The sequence below is a fragment of the Centruroides vittatus genome, unplaced genomic scaffold (genome assembly GCF_030686945.1).
Source record: "Centruroides vittatus isolate TY-2023 unplaced genomic scaffold, ASM3068694v2 scaffold_861, whole genome shotgun sequence".
NCBI lineage: Eukaryota > Metazoa > Arthropoda > Arachnida > Scorpiones > Buthidae > Centruroides > Centruroides vittatus.
In genome coordinates, this window is record NW_027122718.1 from 8259931 (window position 1) to 8276598 (window position 16668).

Genomic DNA, 16668 nt, shown 5'->3' on the forward strand with positions numbered 1-16668 from the left:
ACCTATAATTTAAGATGAATAACTAATGATTATAAATAAAGTATGAATATATGGGTATCTATTTGTCTAGAAAGTTTGGGATTCTTGAGATTTCTCTTTGCATACAAAAATTTGAAATCTCATAAAATTTGAGTTGAAGCCTTACAATGTTTAGTTTTCTGATCACACATTTCATGCTAATTCTGTTTCTAATCTTCCATTGTTTTATTTGATGTTGAGATCATGACAAAAAAATATATCACATACCTTTTTTACCAATTCATGAAGTTCTTGTTGTATATTTGTCTTATGTAACTTCTGAATTTCCTAATTTAAATCTCTTATCTGACTATTGTCATGTAACACCTAATGACATGTTTTTAATATTATCAAAATCATTGATACTTAATAAATTTATGAATTTTTGCTTTTGGGTTAATCTCATGTAATTTTATGATACTGTATTTCCCATAACTTGATCAGCATGCACAGCAAATGTATTAAGCATCATTATTACTAAGATATTGAGATTTGTAGTCATTCATTTGTTACAATGATAAATATTTTTAAAGTATGAGATCTTTTAGTTTTGTTCTTGGATAATGGTCATTACAAAATTCAAAAAGATTTATTTAAATTTAAATAATTTTTAACTCTGTCATATTTTAGATAAAATACAATCTTAAATCAAGTTTATGATTAAATATTCATCAAGATATGATAAATAACTAGATTTACAAGTTAATGCAATAAAATAATCTTGTAATTCTGTATAATACTTTGTGCATTTATGTAATTTAGTGTCATAAATTTTTCAAATGTTCATGAATTTTTCTATGATAGCTATAAAATATAAAATACAAAAGACTTTATTATCAAGTATTATTAAATTCTCAGTATTTTATCCAAGCTATTCCAACATTATTTAAAGGTACTATTTAAGAATCATGCCTCTTAATTGTAAATATCTTATATTCAGGATATATATACACAACATCCCACATAAAACTGCCCCTCCCTAAACAATAAAGTATTGATTATGCTAGTTTCTATAATGTTTTGTGAATAAAATTAAATTTGAAAGCGTTTCTTGGCTAGTTTTATTTTCTCTCATTTGTTCTAATTTTCTAATATGAAGATTACAATAATTTACTCAGTTGGTGAGTGGGATTGGGTCAGTTTTATATGAGGGTGCCCATAACAACTTTATCACATTCATAGAAGCCCAACTAATTAAAACATTTAATATTAGAAACAGACTTCATATCTAATGCACTTTTTTTTTACATAATATTTAAATTTATTTTTATTCTTATTCATACCATTCAAACCAAAAATAATACATCAAGTTTAAATAATCTTATGTAGTTTAGATGTTGTTTAGAGAAAGGAAATATAAACATTTTTCAATCCAAATAAAATCAATGAAAATTGCTAACTTTTTTAATATGAAAAACTTCATTACATCAGTTATTTATTGGCCTCAATTTTATGATTTATAAAGAATTATGAAAATATGCCAATAATTTGTAAAAGGAGTGTTCAAAAGTTCCAAGAAGGGGCATATAAATAAAAAATATGAATACAATTTTTTGTAATTTATACAAGACCAGTTTAATATGTTTGTGATAGTAATCATAGAAATATCTCATGTTATATAATTTTTCTTATTTTTATTTTAAAAGATTTAAGTAGCAAAACTATTTTAAAATTTGTCATGGAAGATTTAGAGGAACAAATAATCAATTTATTTCTGAAGGCCAGTCAGTCAGTACATTTATGATACCTTTTAATTACAATTACACAAAATAATTTGCCCTAAATGACCCAAAAAATTGTGAAAGAAAAATTGGAAAATTGGCTATTCTGTGGCAACAATGCCATGCTGCATACAGCTGTTACAATCCATTGCTTATCTCGTAAAACGTGGAATTGTTAATTTTCCACAATCACTGTTCTCTGGTTTAGTACCTATTTATTGAAAGTTGAAAAACTTTAAGGGGTAAACAATTCAGCCAATAAAACTCATACAAGACAAATCAAAGAAAATTTTGCAATTTCAGAAGAAGCTGATTTTTCTAAATGCTTCCTGAATGTAGAAGTTGCTAGAGAAAGTGTGGCTCAGGGTGATTATTTTGAAAACTATCAGGATATAAAGAATAATATATTTAATTATCAAAAATATTAAAAATCAAAATATATTAAAATTTAATATATTTTGATTTTTTATCCATTCCTGGAACTTCTTGAACACACCTTGTGCATAATAATCTGTACAATTCTTTGCAGGTATTTTCTGTTTATTAATATAGTTTACATATAAATTTTTCTGCTTTTTCTTTACAGAGTGAAACCAGCTGTTTTTGACCTTTTTCTTGCAGTTGCAATTGCAATATATTTATCCATTGTTTATTTCATCATAATGGTAAATTACAATTGTAAATTATTTAAAATTTTATAATAGTAATGAAATAATTTATTATGGAGCATCTCACATTTATTGTGACAACAAATTGATATTCAGATAATGAGGAATTCATTGTCTGAAGGTGGTTTCTAGTGATATTGTGAATGGAACCATAACTAACATTCATTAATTGGCAAGTTTGTGCCCTTTGTGACACATGTTATTGTGAATGAGTTTGTCTATCATTTGGATGGTGTCATTGCAGGTCATTCATCCAAAAGATATTTTCAAATGATCCATCTGAGTAATGTTGCCTGTCAACGAAGCGTGCCCTTTTTGAAAAGACCTAATCCAATAAATGACAATTGTCAGTGATATGCTATTCCCCTCATATACTGCTATTATTTGTAGATGAGTTTCAGATGGTCCTGCTCCTTTTACAGTTAAAAGTGCACAGCATCTCTACATTTTTCCTTTGTCAAATTCATTTCTATGCTTGGACAGAAACATTATACATCCAATGTTTGTGGTCTCTTATTTACATCAATACGTGCGATGTTTGAGAATGTGTGAGAACATTCTTTGTAGATGAGTCACTTTTGCATAGTGTTGTCAGGTCTCACATGATTATTGAATTTTATTGCATTAATGGATTTTTTAACTGAACCTCATAATTAATTAAAAACTAATTTAAATATCATCTCAAAAATAATAAATAAATACAATGTCTTTATTTATGAAAATCATCTACAATGAAAATAAAAGAATATTCAAATTTATATATACATTTTAGATATTTAAACAATATATAATGTTATGTATAATTTGTTAACTTAAATTTTGATTATCAATGAATTCTGATAGATTATTCATTCAAGAAATTTTCATCTTTCATATCTGTAAAAAAAAGTTTATTCTTATATTTTAATCAGTTTTTTTTAAATGTTTTATGTTACTAGTTTTTTGTTTAGATGGCATTGTTAATTTGTAAGGATAAAAGAAAACTAAATAAAAATTGCTTCACAGAACACTACACTGACAGTCACAATACATATTAAAATAATGCAAGAAACTAAGAGAGGGCATCCACTAGTCTAATGGCCAACAATACAAATGCAAGAGAATGAATCTAACAAGGAGAGGGTCAGATGTTTGGGTTTCTAATTCGGACAAAATTTGATGAACATGTAACCCTAAATACAAATAGCTCCTTATCCAAATGATAGGACCACTTCTAAAGTGTTTCTGAAAAACAGGCCTCTTAAAATTGAATGTTTAGCTTATAAGTCTTTGGAAGTTTCACATGCAGGTTTGAACTTTTGCAATTTTAGGTTTTTTTTAAGGTGTAACACAATTATTTTATTATTTTACAGTATCATTAGCATTATTATTACCATTGTTATTCCTCATGTTTAAAGGCTTCTTCTTCTATGGAGACTTCTTCTTTGCTAAACAGGAAATGACAATTTTTAAATTGTCATTTCCTGTTTAGCAAAGAAGTCTCCATAGATTAAACTTTTATATCATTAAATAAATTTTTTTTTCATATTTATTTTCAGATATGGTGGTATTGTTATATTTGAAGTGTAACAAATATGAGCACATGAAAAAATTGTCCATAACATTAACAATTAAAAACATACTGTAACTATGCTACCCTATTTTCATATCAGACTTGTCTTTTTCATCCATGCACAGTAATATCTGAAGCTTTTTTTTTGCTTATTGTGATATAGTATGTAACCATAAGCAAAAATATCTGAATATTAATGCCCATTTTAATCAAAGAACACAGCCAACATTATATTTCTCTCACTGCTTTGAATGACCTTGGATTTCTAGAGAGAGGATCATGGGTGTTTTCATTAAAGAGACTAGTGCTTGCATTCAAAATGATAACATGTTTCATCACCAGCCATAATTTGTGGCAAAAACTTGTCTCCTTCCTAGCCTACATTGTCAGATGCTCCAACAAATTGATATTCAGGTGATGAAGAATCCATTGTCTGAAAATGGTTTCTAGTGATGATGTGAATAGAATCATTACTAAATTGAACTAAATTGCAAAAGTTTGAACCTATATCCTGTAGCTCCAGAGCCCTAGTGGCTTATCCACTCATCTACAGCTGTTTGAAGAGATGTGAAACTTTCAAAGACTTATAATCTAAACACTCAATTTTCAGAGGCCCATTTTTTGGAAACACTTGAGAAGTGGTTCCTGTTATTTGGACAAGGAGTTGTTTGTGTTTAGAGTTAAATGCTCACCAAGTTTCATTTGAATTGGAGACCTGAACATCTGACCCTCTCCTTGTAAGCATTGAAGCAAATTTTAATTTTGTGTTGAATAAGTATATTTTAGTTTTGGTAATGAAAAATGGTTGCAAATATGCAAAGTGCATAAATAAAAAAAATGTATGTGAATATAAAGCTTCAACAATATATGGACCGTTTATTTTGAAAGTGGTGTAAGTTCTTAAATATATCTTTGTATACTAAGTACATTTATCAATCAACAGGACTTTATTATACTGGAAAATTATGGATGCAGACAACTAGTCTTACTGATCAGAAACAATATATTTTTTTTTTTTTTTATTGATATTATTTATTGATGATTTATTGATAAATGTACTTAGTATACAAAGATAAATTTAAGCTATAATAAAGGACACAAAGGCATAATAAGTGGTGTAACTCCATTTTTTCTTCTTTCGAGATATTTAAACATTTGCATTTTAGTTGATTCAAAAATATAAATAAAGTGTACTAAGTTTGACAGTGTTTCTATGAATTTAGAAATATGTAAGTTGATTGCATAAAGACTTCTATGTGAATTTAACTAAACTAATATATTCTTTCTGGGCCATAAATGGACTTACACCACTTTCATAATTATTGAACTGTAAAATTCATTAAATTTCTATTATGTAAAACTCAATTTCACTTGAAACACATTGTTTTATTCTGATTTTGTTTATATATAATAAGAAGAAATAAAATAGTGTTGTTTATTCTGAATATTAAAAATATTTACTTATCGTTAAACTATTTTATAAGTTTATTATTATCATGAGCTTACCATTAGACACTGCTTTTCATTTAGGTTCATTACATGTATTTTTTTTCCATTCCATCAAATTGTACATTTGTTGGTAAAATTCATAGTTTTATTCCTCTGTTGTAAAGGACTGTCCATAAATGATGTCCACACTGGAAGCGACTTGTCTTAAGAGAGGGTTAACCCCCTCCCTTAAGACAAGTTGGACAAGGGTGGTTGAGCATTAGTGGACATCCATTTATTTCATTAAATGTTATACAGTTTATGCATTTTATTATATTTATTTCAATGTTTCTTGTATGTTTCATTTCCACTTATGGTATCTATCATTCATAAAGTGATGAAGGTTTTAATGGGGGTTGCATTATGTTGGACATCCAAACAGGGAAAGGGTTACAAAAACTTGGACAAACTGGGACAAGAGGGGGGAGTAAAAGTTCAAGGAAAATGCAGATGTAATTTATGGACAGCCCAAGTGCTTAATTACACTGCAGAAAATGGACTTACACCACTTTCATAATCAACGATTATGCAATGTCATTTACCAATGAATCTTTAATCGATCAAAGCGTATGGTTATTTTAAAATGCTAAGTGTGAATTGTTTATAAATAAAAAGTTCACACTAAATTGTATGTATATTATGTGATTTCTCAATTTTTTCCAAAACTGGACTTACACAACTTTCAAAATAAATGGTCCCTATTAGAACTATAGTAGAAATATAACCATTGACTGTCTGCAATATAATCTGTCTATATTCATGCTAATGTTATCATATTAAGAATTCATAGCATTTAAAAAATTTTTTTAATAAACTATCCAGAAATGGTCCAAAAAGAGTTGGTAATGTTGATAATATATTGAAATAAGAAGTCTTATTTACTTAATTTACTAATTGTTAATTTTAATTTATATAATAAGATTTCTAAGTACAGTAGAGCGTCGTTTATCCAAATCAATTGGGGACTGGGGTTGTTCGGATAACAGATTATGTACGAAAAAATATATTAACCTATCCCATGTTGAAATTTTTCTCCATTGCGTGTCGCTTTGCGTTGAATTTTCGTCGATTTTAAGCCTAATGAACATTTTTATAATAATAATCGAGGCTATTACATCGTTAAAAATTATTTCTTAAACCAAAGAATTATACTTTACAAGTTAATCTAGTATCAAAAACGTTCGATTCAGCACGACACAGTCCGACTGGAAAGCTTTCGGTTGACTGGCTTTCAGATAAACGACGCTCTACTGTACAGTACATTTATATTAATATGAAATATGCATTAGTGTAATATTATGTTAATAAATTGCCATTTTTCATCAATTGACAATTACTTTATTTATGAAATTCTTTTTGTTTCAGAATTTTTATCGAGTAGAAAGTTTCCTCAGACAGCTGGCTAGTCCAGTGAAATCTAAACAGACTTAAAGCGTGCGGCGCAACATCACAATAATAAAAACAATTGACTTTATTCCTACTTATTTACAATGTATAGTATTAAGAATTGTGACGTATTCCAACCGATTTAACCATATTTCCATAATGTTGTGATATTCCAAATAGAATTTGGATATGTACAAGATTAAAAACACAAATTCCTTCTTCTGTGTCTGAATCTTAAAGATTTTCGTACCAAGAAAAAAAAAAATGAGATATTGATTAAATTGTTAGTGAAAACAGGTAAGCCAGACTCTACAGCAATAACAAAATAAACAACCTTTTATTAATAATCGAAATCGATATTGGCTGTAAGATAATTTTTTTCGTAAAATAAATTACGACCTATGTATCATACGGGTAAAATTATGTTACCGAGTTAATAAATACGATATCACTTGCCTAAATTTGTTTCTTTGCTTTGATTTTCTAATCCGATAGAAGTTTTTGTAGATTCAACTGATACGGGATTCTCCGAATCGATCGCCGTTCCTGCTAAATTGGCTTCCTGAGTAAGTTTGGGGCCAATTTCGGGAATTTTTTTTAAGTCGGAAGCCAAAGAACTGATTTTTGCATCTTTATCTAAAGTCATTTGTCTTTTAATTATAAATCTTAAGTCTTTCTGACAAAAGAATTCTGAAAATGAGAATTTCAATGAAATTGACTTTAAAGTATTAAGAAAAATGAAAGATAATATTACACATTTACAATTTATATTAAGTATGTTACAAAACAACAGATACATATGAATACTTTTTTCACGGATTAGGATACGGATAAGGCGACTGAGCAATTATTTAGTGGATAAAAAGTTCCTGTGTTTGACATTAGGTTACATCCATTGTCACCTACAGATGTGTTATAGATTAATATATTAAGTATAATATATAACAGAAGGTAAGTATGACAGTCAAAAAATGACCAATTGTCACACTTATCCTCCTAAGACTTACATTTTTGGGCTTGGGACCTTGAAATGTTGAAAAATTTTAAAAAATTGGGAGGATTTTTACTCATCTCTACCTTGAAAATTAAGTTTCTGCCATTTTATAATTATTAATAATATAAAAATTGTGCAGTTTGGTTGGGAGATGACCCAGAATTTACCCTACAGTCTGTATCTGGCTCTTTCAGACTTTCATCTGTTTGATCCCATGAAAAAATTCTTGGGCATGCCCAGAAATTGGAGTTTTATGAACAAGGTATAATAAACTGGTGACAAGATGGGAGAAATATCTTGAGGAACACTATTTTTATATTAAAAAACAGCTAACCTGTAAGACAACTTTGTGCATATTTCACATTCTATCTAGCCTTTAAATTATTTGAAAAAATCCTGTGAAACACTGCATTACTTTTTGATCTTGTAAATTAAACATATCTATCACCTATAGTAATAGAATATAAGGGTGGTGTTTAGAACGCAGTGGATTATGCTATTGTGATTATAGTAGTTAATTAAATTACGTGTTGCAATCTAGTCAGTTAATTTCACTATGTTGTAATATTATTTTAATTTGAAAAATGTTATAAATATATAAATAATCCTATACATGTAAAATAACTGTTGTAAACTACATAATTATAACAACAAATAAATTGTGTACCCATTTTAGTTATTTTAAAGTATTTTAACGTTCAAACTTGTGTAATATTATCTTTATTGGGATACTTTTTAAATAATCAATTAATTTAGTAATTTTACCTGAAGTCCACTGTGTAATATCATCCGGTTGCACTTCCAATAAGTCTCTAGATATAACGGTATACCAAAGTAAATAAGTTTCTAACAGAGTATACTTACTTTTATAATTAATTTTACTTATGCATTAAAGATTAAAAAGATAATTATAAAAAATTTTTTAAACAATATATTAGTATAGAGTAATAATGGTGGTATATGAAATTTTGTAGACGTGAAAACTAGTTTTCCTACAATAAGAATAGAGCCTCTGTGTTTAATCTTGAATACGTATCACTCCGCTGCTGCAGCTAACGTAAGCAATGGCTTCGTTCAGCAGACTCAACAGTTCTGGAGCTGTTGGGTATTTTTCTGCCGAATGCCCTCTACAGTAGCGCTGTTTCGGAACATTTTTGGTGTTTTGACGTCAGATTTTGTAGCGTATTTCATTTACGCTACCTTTCCTTAGCTGCAACTGATCAATGATGGCTGCTGATGAAAGAGAATAAAGATATTATATATCAATACAAAGGTATTCATTGCAGCATTAATACGCCAATAAGTGTTCGTGAACCAATGAAAACAGATATGTCTAATATAAATGTAAGAAAATAAAACCATCTTTAACTTAAACTCAAGTTTGTACACGTGAAAGCAGAAACTACATCTAGCGCCAACTTCCTGTTCCAACGCATACGTCACTCATCGTTCAGGAGATTTATATTCCGCACATTCCTTTATTCAGTACGCTTGCAGAACTTACGTTCAATTATTAAGTCTATTGTTAGCGACTGGCAGCATCTCTCGACTACGCTGACAAGATGGACGCCTCCATGCAAAAATATCTTTTCAGACTTCCTAATAATAATCGATTTTTTATCAGTTTAAATGAGCAAGTTTTTTGCTTCGAGTAGCTTTTTATAACCTATAATGTATAAGAATAAAAAGCTTTTATTGGGCTGCAATTTGAAAAATTCTTGAACTATAAATTCCCTGTCATCCGTCTGCCTTTCCTTAATCACGAGAATGGAGTTAGATAGATGAAAATCGAGACCAGAAATGGAAACCTTATGGGAAAGAGGTCCCAATTAACTATATACGAACTTTCGGCGCAAAGGGAAGTCGCGTTATTTCGATTCAAAACTTCCCCTGAAAGCAGTTAATAGAAGACCGGCACGACTCTATTGTTAAAGGAAAAGTATGATGTACAGGGGCAAGCCACTAATTTGAGGTGGAGAGCATATATTTTTAATTTAATTTAAAATATGATAAAAAAATTGCAGCCCGATATTGTGACTATGTCACAAGAAATAATTGCTCATTCATTATTATTATTTTACCTTATTTTCGTTCATGAAATCAAAACTTTGTCTATAAAATAGAGTTTTTTTTTTATTTACAGATTCCAGCAATCTGCTGCAATATTTAAGAAATAATAAAATTGTATCTTCTGAAGTAGACTTATTCTCGTTAAATAATATAAAAATACATAAAGTGTTAAGAGAAAATAAGGATACCATAGGTAGGATATAAAATTAACCCATTATTTATTATTGAATTTTCAAATTATACTGTGTATGAACCAGTGGTGTAGCGAACATAACTGGCTTCCGACACTTTATTGGCTCCCCTCTCCCCCTCCAGAAACATATATAGTTTGTCTTGGAAACCATTTGGGCGCCCCTCTGCGAGTGGCGTCCGGTGCATGATGCACCCCCTTCGCTACGCCACTGGTGTGAACTCTTGTATTTAGCATATAATTAAATTTGTAACTTTTTATTAAATGTATAATAATTATCTTGAATGTAGGACACAAAATGATAAATGAATTTACTACTACTAGACTATGACATTTTTCAGGGTATAAGAATTATTATATATATGTATATATACAAACTATAATACTGTATTATGTAGTTTTATAGTTTGCAGAGTGACATTGCTGAATTTCATTTCAATTCTAATGATTTTTGCATTCATTTTTGTATCTAGTGTAATGAAAAATTATCGGACTTCCTTCCTGGTCCGAAAACATTCTTTTGTGTCACAATTTACAAATAACTGTGTACTGTTCGAAATTGTCCGAAAAACAATATAAGGTTAATTCTTTTTATTTAATAAACATTACTCGAAATGTTCATTTTTCTCCTGGAAAATATTAAATAGCAAGAGAGTTTGAAATATTAAAAATAGATGAGTGAAATTTAGAAAAATACCTTAAGTATTTTCGAATAAGAGATTTAATTTCAGGATGATCTTCGAAATATTTTTCGTCGTCTCTTAAAATTTCTTCCTACAAGAAACTAAATGCTTATTACTGTATTTAACATAATATTGATCTATATTCTTCCAAATTTAAAATACAAGAATTGGTCTTAAATTTCGATAGGAATGCTTTCGTACCTTTAATCCTTCAATTCTTCTCATCGCAACTGCATTTTTTAATAAATTAGCAATCGATACTTTTCCAGGAATTGACATTTCCAACCAAAATCGGTACAAAATTTCTATAAAATAGAATAAAATATCGGTCTAATCTTTCGAATTCAAGTTTTTAAAGAACAGGTTTAATATTAACATAAAATCGAATACAATTCTGAATTCTATTTGATTTTTCTAAGAAGAAAACATTCCATATTGAAATTTCCTTAACTCATAAATTACCCGAAAAAAGCCCACACGAAAATTGGGCACAGAAAAAAAACTCACCGTCATAAATGCTCACACGGAAAATTACTCACTCCGAAAAATGTCCACAGCAAAAAATGAATAAACAATAATAACTTTCGGTACCCCGTAGTCAGTATTTTCAGCCTTTTTCTTATAGTGGTATGCCAATTTGATCATTTTTCCCGCGGCACTCCTACATCTTTAACAATGCAGAGCTGTTGCGTCTTAGTATTTTTAGTAATATTGATAAAATATAACACAAGAAATGTTAGGCGCTGCTCAGCACTAAATTTCGTGACACTTGGATCCACCGGTGGGCGAGTGGATAAAAACAAAACAAATGACAGTTGGTGGTGTGTTTGCGTCTCAAGTGGAGTTCTCCAGGTTTTCTTCGGGTGACTAATACTTAAATAATGGGTAGTTTTCTATAGAAAATCCTCCCAGGTAGCACTCTTCCTGAAATTTTGCAGGGACGTTTGTTTATTAGGGAATTGATGCTATTAAATTTTGGTGATTAAAGGTCGAGGGGGTGGGGATATAAAAGGGGTGGTGTGTCTTATCTCGAGTAGGATCTGATTTAATGGCGATTTTACTCGTTATTAGCATTTACAATTATTTTTTTACATATTTAACTATTATAAAATGGCAAAAAACTTAATTTTTAAGGGCAGGAATAGGTTTTATTTTTTAAAAAAATTGTAAATACTAATAACGAGTAAAATCATCATTGTCCGATCTACTGGAGATACACACGACCCCTTTTATCACCCCACCCCGATCTTTAATCACCAAAATTTAATAGCATAAATCCCCATAATAAACAAACCTCCTTGCAAGACGGCTGGATGGCCGAGCGGTCAAGGGGCAGCCTACCGCTCTGGGGCACCCGGGATCGAATCCGGACGGGTCGAAACATTCCCAGGAATTTTTTGGGGGTATCTGATCGGATATGTCGGGCTCCGTCCTTCACCACCCGGCCGCCTCATTGGGGCCTAGCCGAACTCGTGATGGGCTTGCTAAAAAAGAGGCCCTCTTAGTGCCCACGGGGCGAAGAGTTAAAAAAACTCTTTGCAAAATTTAAGAAAATGTTCGACAAAAAGCACAAGAGTTATATAAGCTTCAAGTATGGTGAACAAAATTGTTCCCCCTTACACACACTAACAGCCATCATACAGAAATTACCCCCGAATTTTTTTGCATTTCTCCACGTTTCAAGGTGTCCTGAATCCAAAACTGTAAAAATTTTTGGGGGGTCATTTTTTTGAACGATCGCCATACTTTCTCTGTTATATATAACAACCAGGAAAGTAAAATTAATCTGATTTACAATTTGAACATTTCAAAACAATTTTTTAAATTTTAATTTTCAGTTGATTTGATTTTATTTTTAGTTTGTGTTTCTGTGTACAGCCGAGAGTTTTAATTATTATTTTTTTTATTTTTGAGTTTAATTATTTTTATTAATAATTTTTTTTTATTTTTGAGTTTAATTATTTTTATTAATAATTTTTTATTTATTTAATTTTGCCTGAATGTTTTGAATCCTTAATTACAATCATTACTTTCCCGGCTGTTATATATAACAGATAAAAAGTATGGCGGTCGGTCAAACAATAACCCCCAAGATTCTTATATTTTTGGACTCAGGACACTTTGAAACGTCAAGAAATTCAAAACAAATTCGGGTTTTTTTTCCTGTATGTATGGATCTTAAGAGGGGGAACAAAAGCGTGTTCCCCAAACACACTAAGTTTAATAACTCCCTTTTTGTCGAAAATTTCTGAAATTTTGCAGGGAGATTTGTTTATTAGAGGTATTGATGCTATTAAATTTTGGTGGTTAAAGGTCGAGGGGGTGGGGAGCTAATGTGGGTCGTGTGTATCTCCAGTAGGGTCGGACTTAATGACGATTTTACTCGTTATTAACATTTACAGTTTTTTATAAAACATTCCTATCCTCAAAATTAAACTTTTTGCCATTTTATAATAGTTAAAATATGATAACAGATGTCGGCGGGAAAGTTAAGCAACTCATTGCTGGATTTTCTTTTTTTTTGCGACATATTATAGAAATTTGTGCGAAACAATAATTAAACAAAGATAAAAGTTAATCAAATTAAAATGTAGTTCTATTAATTTCATTAATTTGTTTCATAAATTTACCTGCTTTTTAAAAATTTTACTTGTAAGCCAATTGACATTGAACTATTGGGCTATCTAAACAGAATTGTATTTTAATTGAAAAACGTTATATATTTTTAATATTGAATATGTTTACTTATAATGGTAAGGTCGTTTAATCATTTACATGTCCGTTGCCAGAAGCGTGAAAGACTTCGATATGGTCCCATCACTAATAAAAAATAATAGTAATAAAGGCTCATAGTTACATGACCCTCTTAGTGCCCACAGGGTTGAAAGGGCCAAAATTAAAAATCAATATAAAAAATAATATTTAGGTGTAAATAAACGTTAATTTTGAAAGTCCAAACTTTGCTTAAATTGAATTAAAAATTTTCTTTCACAAAGCAAGTAATAAACTGCATTACAATAATCAAAGGCATAATTGAGAAATTAAGACAATTGATAAACACTAAAAAAACATTTCATTATTTTAAAGTATAGATTTTATATTTGAAGTCCCTTTTCTAAACACATTAAATAATTGCATTACTCTTTATGATTAAGCTTAACTTATGCAATTCTTAATTTAATTAAAAAAAACACACAACATTAAATAAAAATTTCAGAAACAAGCTTTTATTCCTTTTAAAGATTATTTTTATAATTATCAATAGGTATTTACAACATAGATGTACAGGCATCAATACATATGCATATATACAAATTATACAATATTTTCTCTTTGTAAAAAATCTTTCAATATTATCAGAAAATAAATTTAGAATTAAAAATGATCATTTTTATTATGAAAACTTGCAAACTGTATTATTTACATATTACTTCCTCCAATACTGTAAAGAAAATAAAAGAAACAATAATTACTTATGAAACAATAATATATATTATATATATATTTATCAAATTAATGTTCTGATTTTCTAAATGTTGGACTCGAGATAAAAACAGCAGCAAATAATCTTATTGCATTCACTCCTTTAATCTTGTGAAGATAAGCAAATCAAGCAATTACAGTAAGACTCGCTTAATGCGGGAGATATGTTCCTAGACAACAAAGCACTAAATGAAACAGCGTTAAAGGAGGTAATTTTAACACAGAGTAAATAGGGAAAGGAGAACGTACAATCAAAAATTAATAAACAGATTTTACTTTGTTATTTTTATATTTGCATAATATTATATGTTAAATTACATTTCTGGGTGCATATGTTTGTGTTAAGTTTGTTTTTTGTGATGAAGGTCCTGGCTCTCCTGAAATTCTTGTTTTTTTCAATAAAGGCGTGTAGTGTCATTTGTCAGACATTTTTTCTTTCATTACGCAAATGTTGTTAGCGGAAGATTGCATCCAAAACGCCTGGTCTTGCTTTTGCACTCCTTTCAAAATCTGGATCATTCGCTACAATTTGATCAATGATTTTGGTTATTGTTACCAAACTTTTACTAAGGAAATCTGTAGAGAAATTTTTTGGGTTCCTTGTTTTCAGAATCACTATTTTCCAGTTCTACATGAATTCCTTGTTCTGTCAGTTCTTGAAGGTTGTCTTTGGTAAGGCTCTCGCCAGAAACCTGCAGTAACTCCTCAATACCTTACTCGTCTAAATCTCCTAGTCCTGCTGTATCGATTAGGTTGATAATTTGGTCAACCTAACGATAAAGCAATAGGCTCTTCTTGTTGAGAATTCTAGGATATCTTCTTCCACATTTTGTGCATGCATTTATCAGTTAATTCTTGTCAAGCAAAGTTGATATTTCCTATGGCATCTATGATGTTATATTTTGCACCAAACAAACAGATTTAAGGAAAGTACAGCGCTATGACCAATTGCTACCTTTTGCTAATTGGTTCGTGTTAGGGAATAATTGTATTATATACTAATTAATGAAATGCCACGATAATTTGAATCAGTGTGTTTTCAGCCTTTTTTTTAGTCTTCAAGCAGACCGTGTTATATCAAATCAGCATTAACTGTGGTAGCATTAAACGCGGTCTTACAGTATTAACTAAGTACAGGTATCCCACCTACAACAGTTACACTTTAACATGATTGGAAAATTGGGGATATCTCCCACACAACACTGTTCTGGTTTCATTCTAACGCAGTTTGAGAATTCAGGAAATAGTTTGCACAAAATTTCACAATTTTTAAGTGCAAACTCTGTTATTTGATACTTTTTAATTAAAACATACATGTCATCTCAATTTTTCCATGGATTTCAGAATATCAAACTTTTCAGTTTGCCCTAGCTTTCATATCAATCAGATATCGTTGATGTTGCTTTCAGACGTTAGCATTTAAGACTGTTACAGTGTTTTGTTTTCATAGATTAATCTTCGTATTTAGTAAAATTTATTTAAACATTTTTGTAATCATCTGTGATTTTTGCAAATGATTAAATACAATGGTATCTCGGTACTCAGAGCTGTTCCCAATCCAAATAATTCAGTACTCAAACAAATTTCTGGAGAAAAATTGCTCAGTACTCGACTGAACAAACAAGGGCCCCCAAGAACAGATTTTTGATTAATAACACATTTTTATTTTGTCATTCCTAAAAATTTTTTATGATAAAAATAAAAATGAAGATGTTGCTGATGTTTCTCACCAAGATCAAAAAACCTCACCTCAGATGAGGATGATATTTTGTAAAAAGAAAATGCCCTCATTTAACTAAAATTAATATTAACGTGTAATACAATACTGTTGATTGATTTAATACACATATTTCTCTTAGTAACAGAAAATAATAATATACTTGTTAACTTTTGGAAACTAACCCTATGTTTTGTACTACTCTTGTTTTGTATAGCACCGATTTGCATAACACAACACTTTTTTGAAATGTAACTAGAGTGTTATATGAAGGACACCTGTACTTTGTGTATATGATAATATTTTCATTATTAGCTGCTGCCTTATTTTATCAAATTTGCATTTTATCACTTTTCTGTTTCTAATTGTATTAAAATTAACATTTTAAATTTGTTGTCAAACAAACTGCATTGAACATACTATTAATTTTATGATCAAGCCTAATTTTTGCCAATTTAGAGCAGGTCAGATCTACAGTAACATAAGCTAGCATAGGTGAATGAGAGGAAATTATGACTTAAACCCAAATTACTCAATAAATTATGAAGATTCATATTTCATTTGAACTCAGATCTCTATATTGATAGACATACCACATAACTTTTAGATGGCTAATCATCTAGCTATTAAAAAATATCTTTAAATATAAATTTCAAATTGTATCATATTGTCTTATATTGAACAGCTATAATGTTTCT

General features: G+C 29.6%; 3 protein-coding genes across 3 annotated transcripts in view; 1 reads left to right on the top strand and 2 right to left on the bottom strand.

The window, feature by feature from the left end:
* Positions 1 to 7294, top strand: part of LOC136989994 (BOS complex subunit ncln) — a 42842-nt gene extending 35548 nt beyond the window's left edge. Inside the window, exons 13-14 of the mRNA XM_067288306.1 lie at positions 2326 to 2404; positions 6813 to 7294. Of these exons, the coding sequence (XP_067144407.1) occupies positions 2326 to 2404; positions 6813 to 6878 (145 nt within the window). The 3' untranslated portion in view covers positions 6879 to 7294. The remainder of the gene's footprint in view (positions 1 to 2325; positions 2405 to 6812) is intronic.
* Positions 6829 to 11126, bottom strand: LOC136989998 (uncharacterized). Its single transcript, XM_067288315.1, has 4 exons — positions 10972 to 11126; positions 10785 to 10861; positions 8593 to 8639; positions 6829 to 7523 (listed from the first exon to the last, which is right to left on the bottom strand). Exons 1-4 carry the CDS (start codon positions 11047 to 11049, stop codon positions 7282 to 7284), a joined length of 444 nt encoding a protein of 147 aa, XP_067144416.1. The 5' UTR covers positions 11050 to 11126; the 3' UTR covers positions 6829 to 7281.
* A 2849-nt stretch (positions 11127 to 13975) lies between these two features.
* Positions 13976 to 16668, bottom strand: part of Pi3K59F (phosphatidylinositol 3-kinase 59F) — a 52638-nt gene continuing 49945 nt past the window's right edge. Inside the window, exon 22 of the mRNA XM_067288631.1 lies at positions 13976 to 14212. Coding sequence (XP_067144732.1) covers positions 14198 to 14212 — 15 coding nt within the window. The 3' untranslated portion in view covers positions 13976 to 14197. The remainder of the gene's footprint in view (positions 14213 to 16668) is intronic.

Coding starts and splice junctions, on each gene's coding strand:
- LOC136989998 (XM_067288315.1), bottom strand. CDS start 11,049: ATGTCAATTCCTGGAAAAGTATCGATTGCTAATTTATTAAAAAATGCA. Junction 10,862..10,971: donor GAAGAATTGAAGGATTAAAG/GTACGAAAGCAT, acceptor AGTTTCTTGTAG/GAAGAAATTTTAAGAGACGA. Junction 7,524..8,592: donor TATTACACAGTGGACTTCAG/GTAAAATTACTA, acceptor TCTCATTTTCAG/AATTCTTTTGTCAGAAAGAC.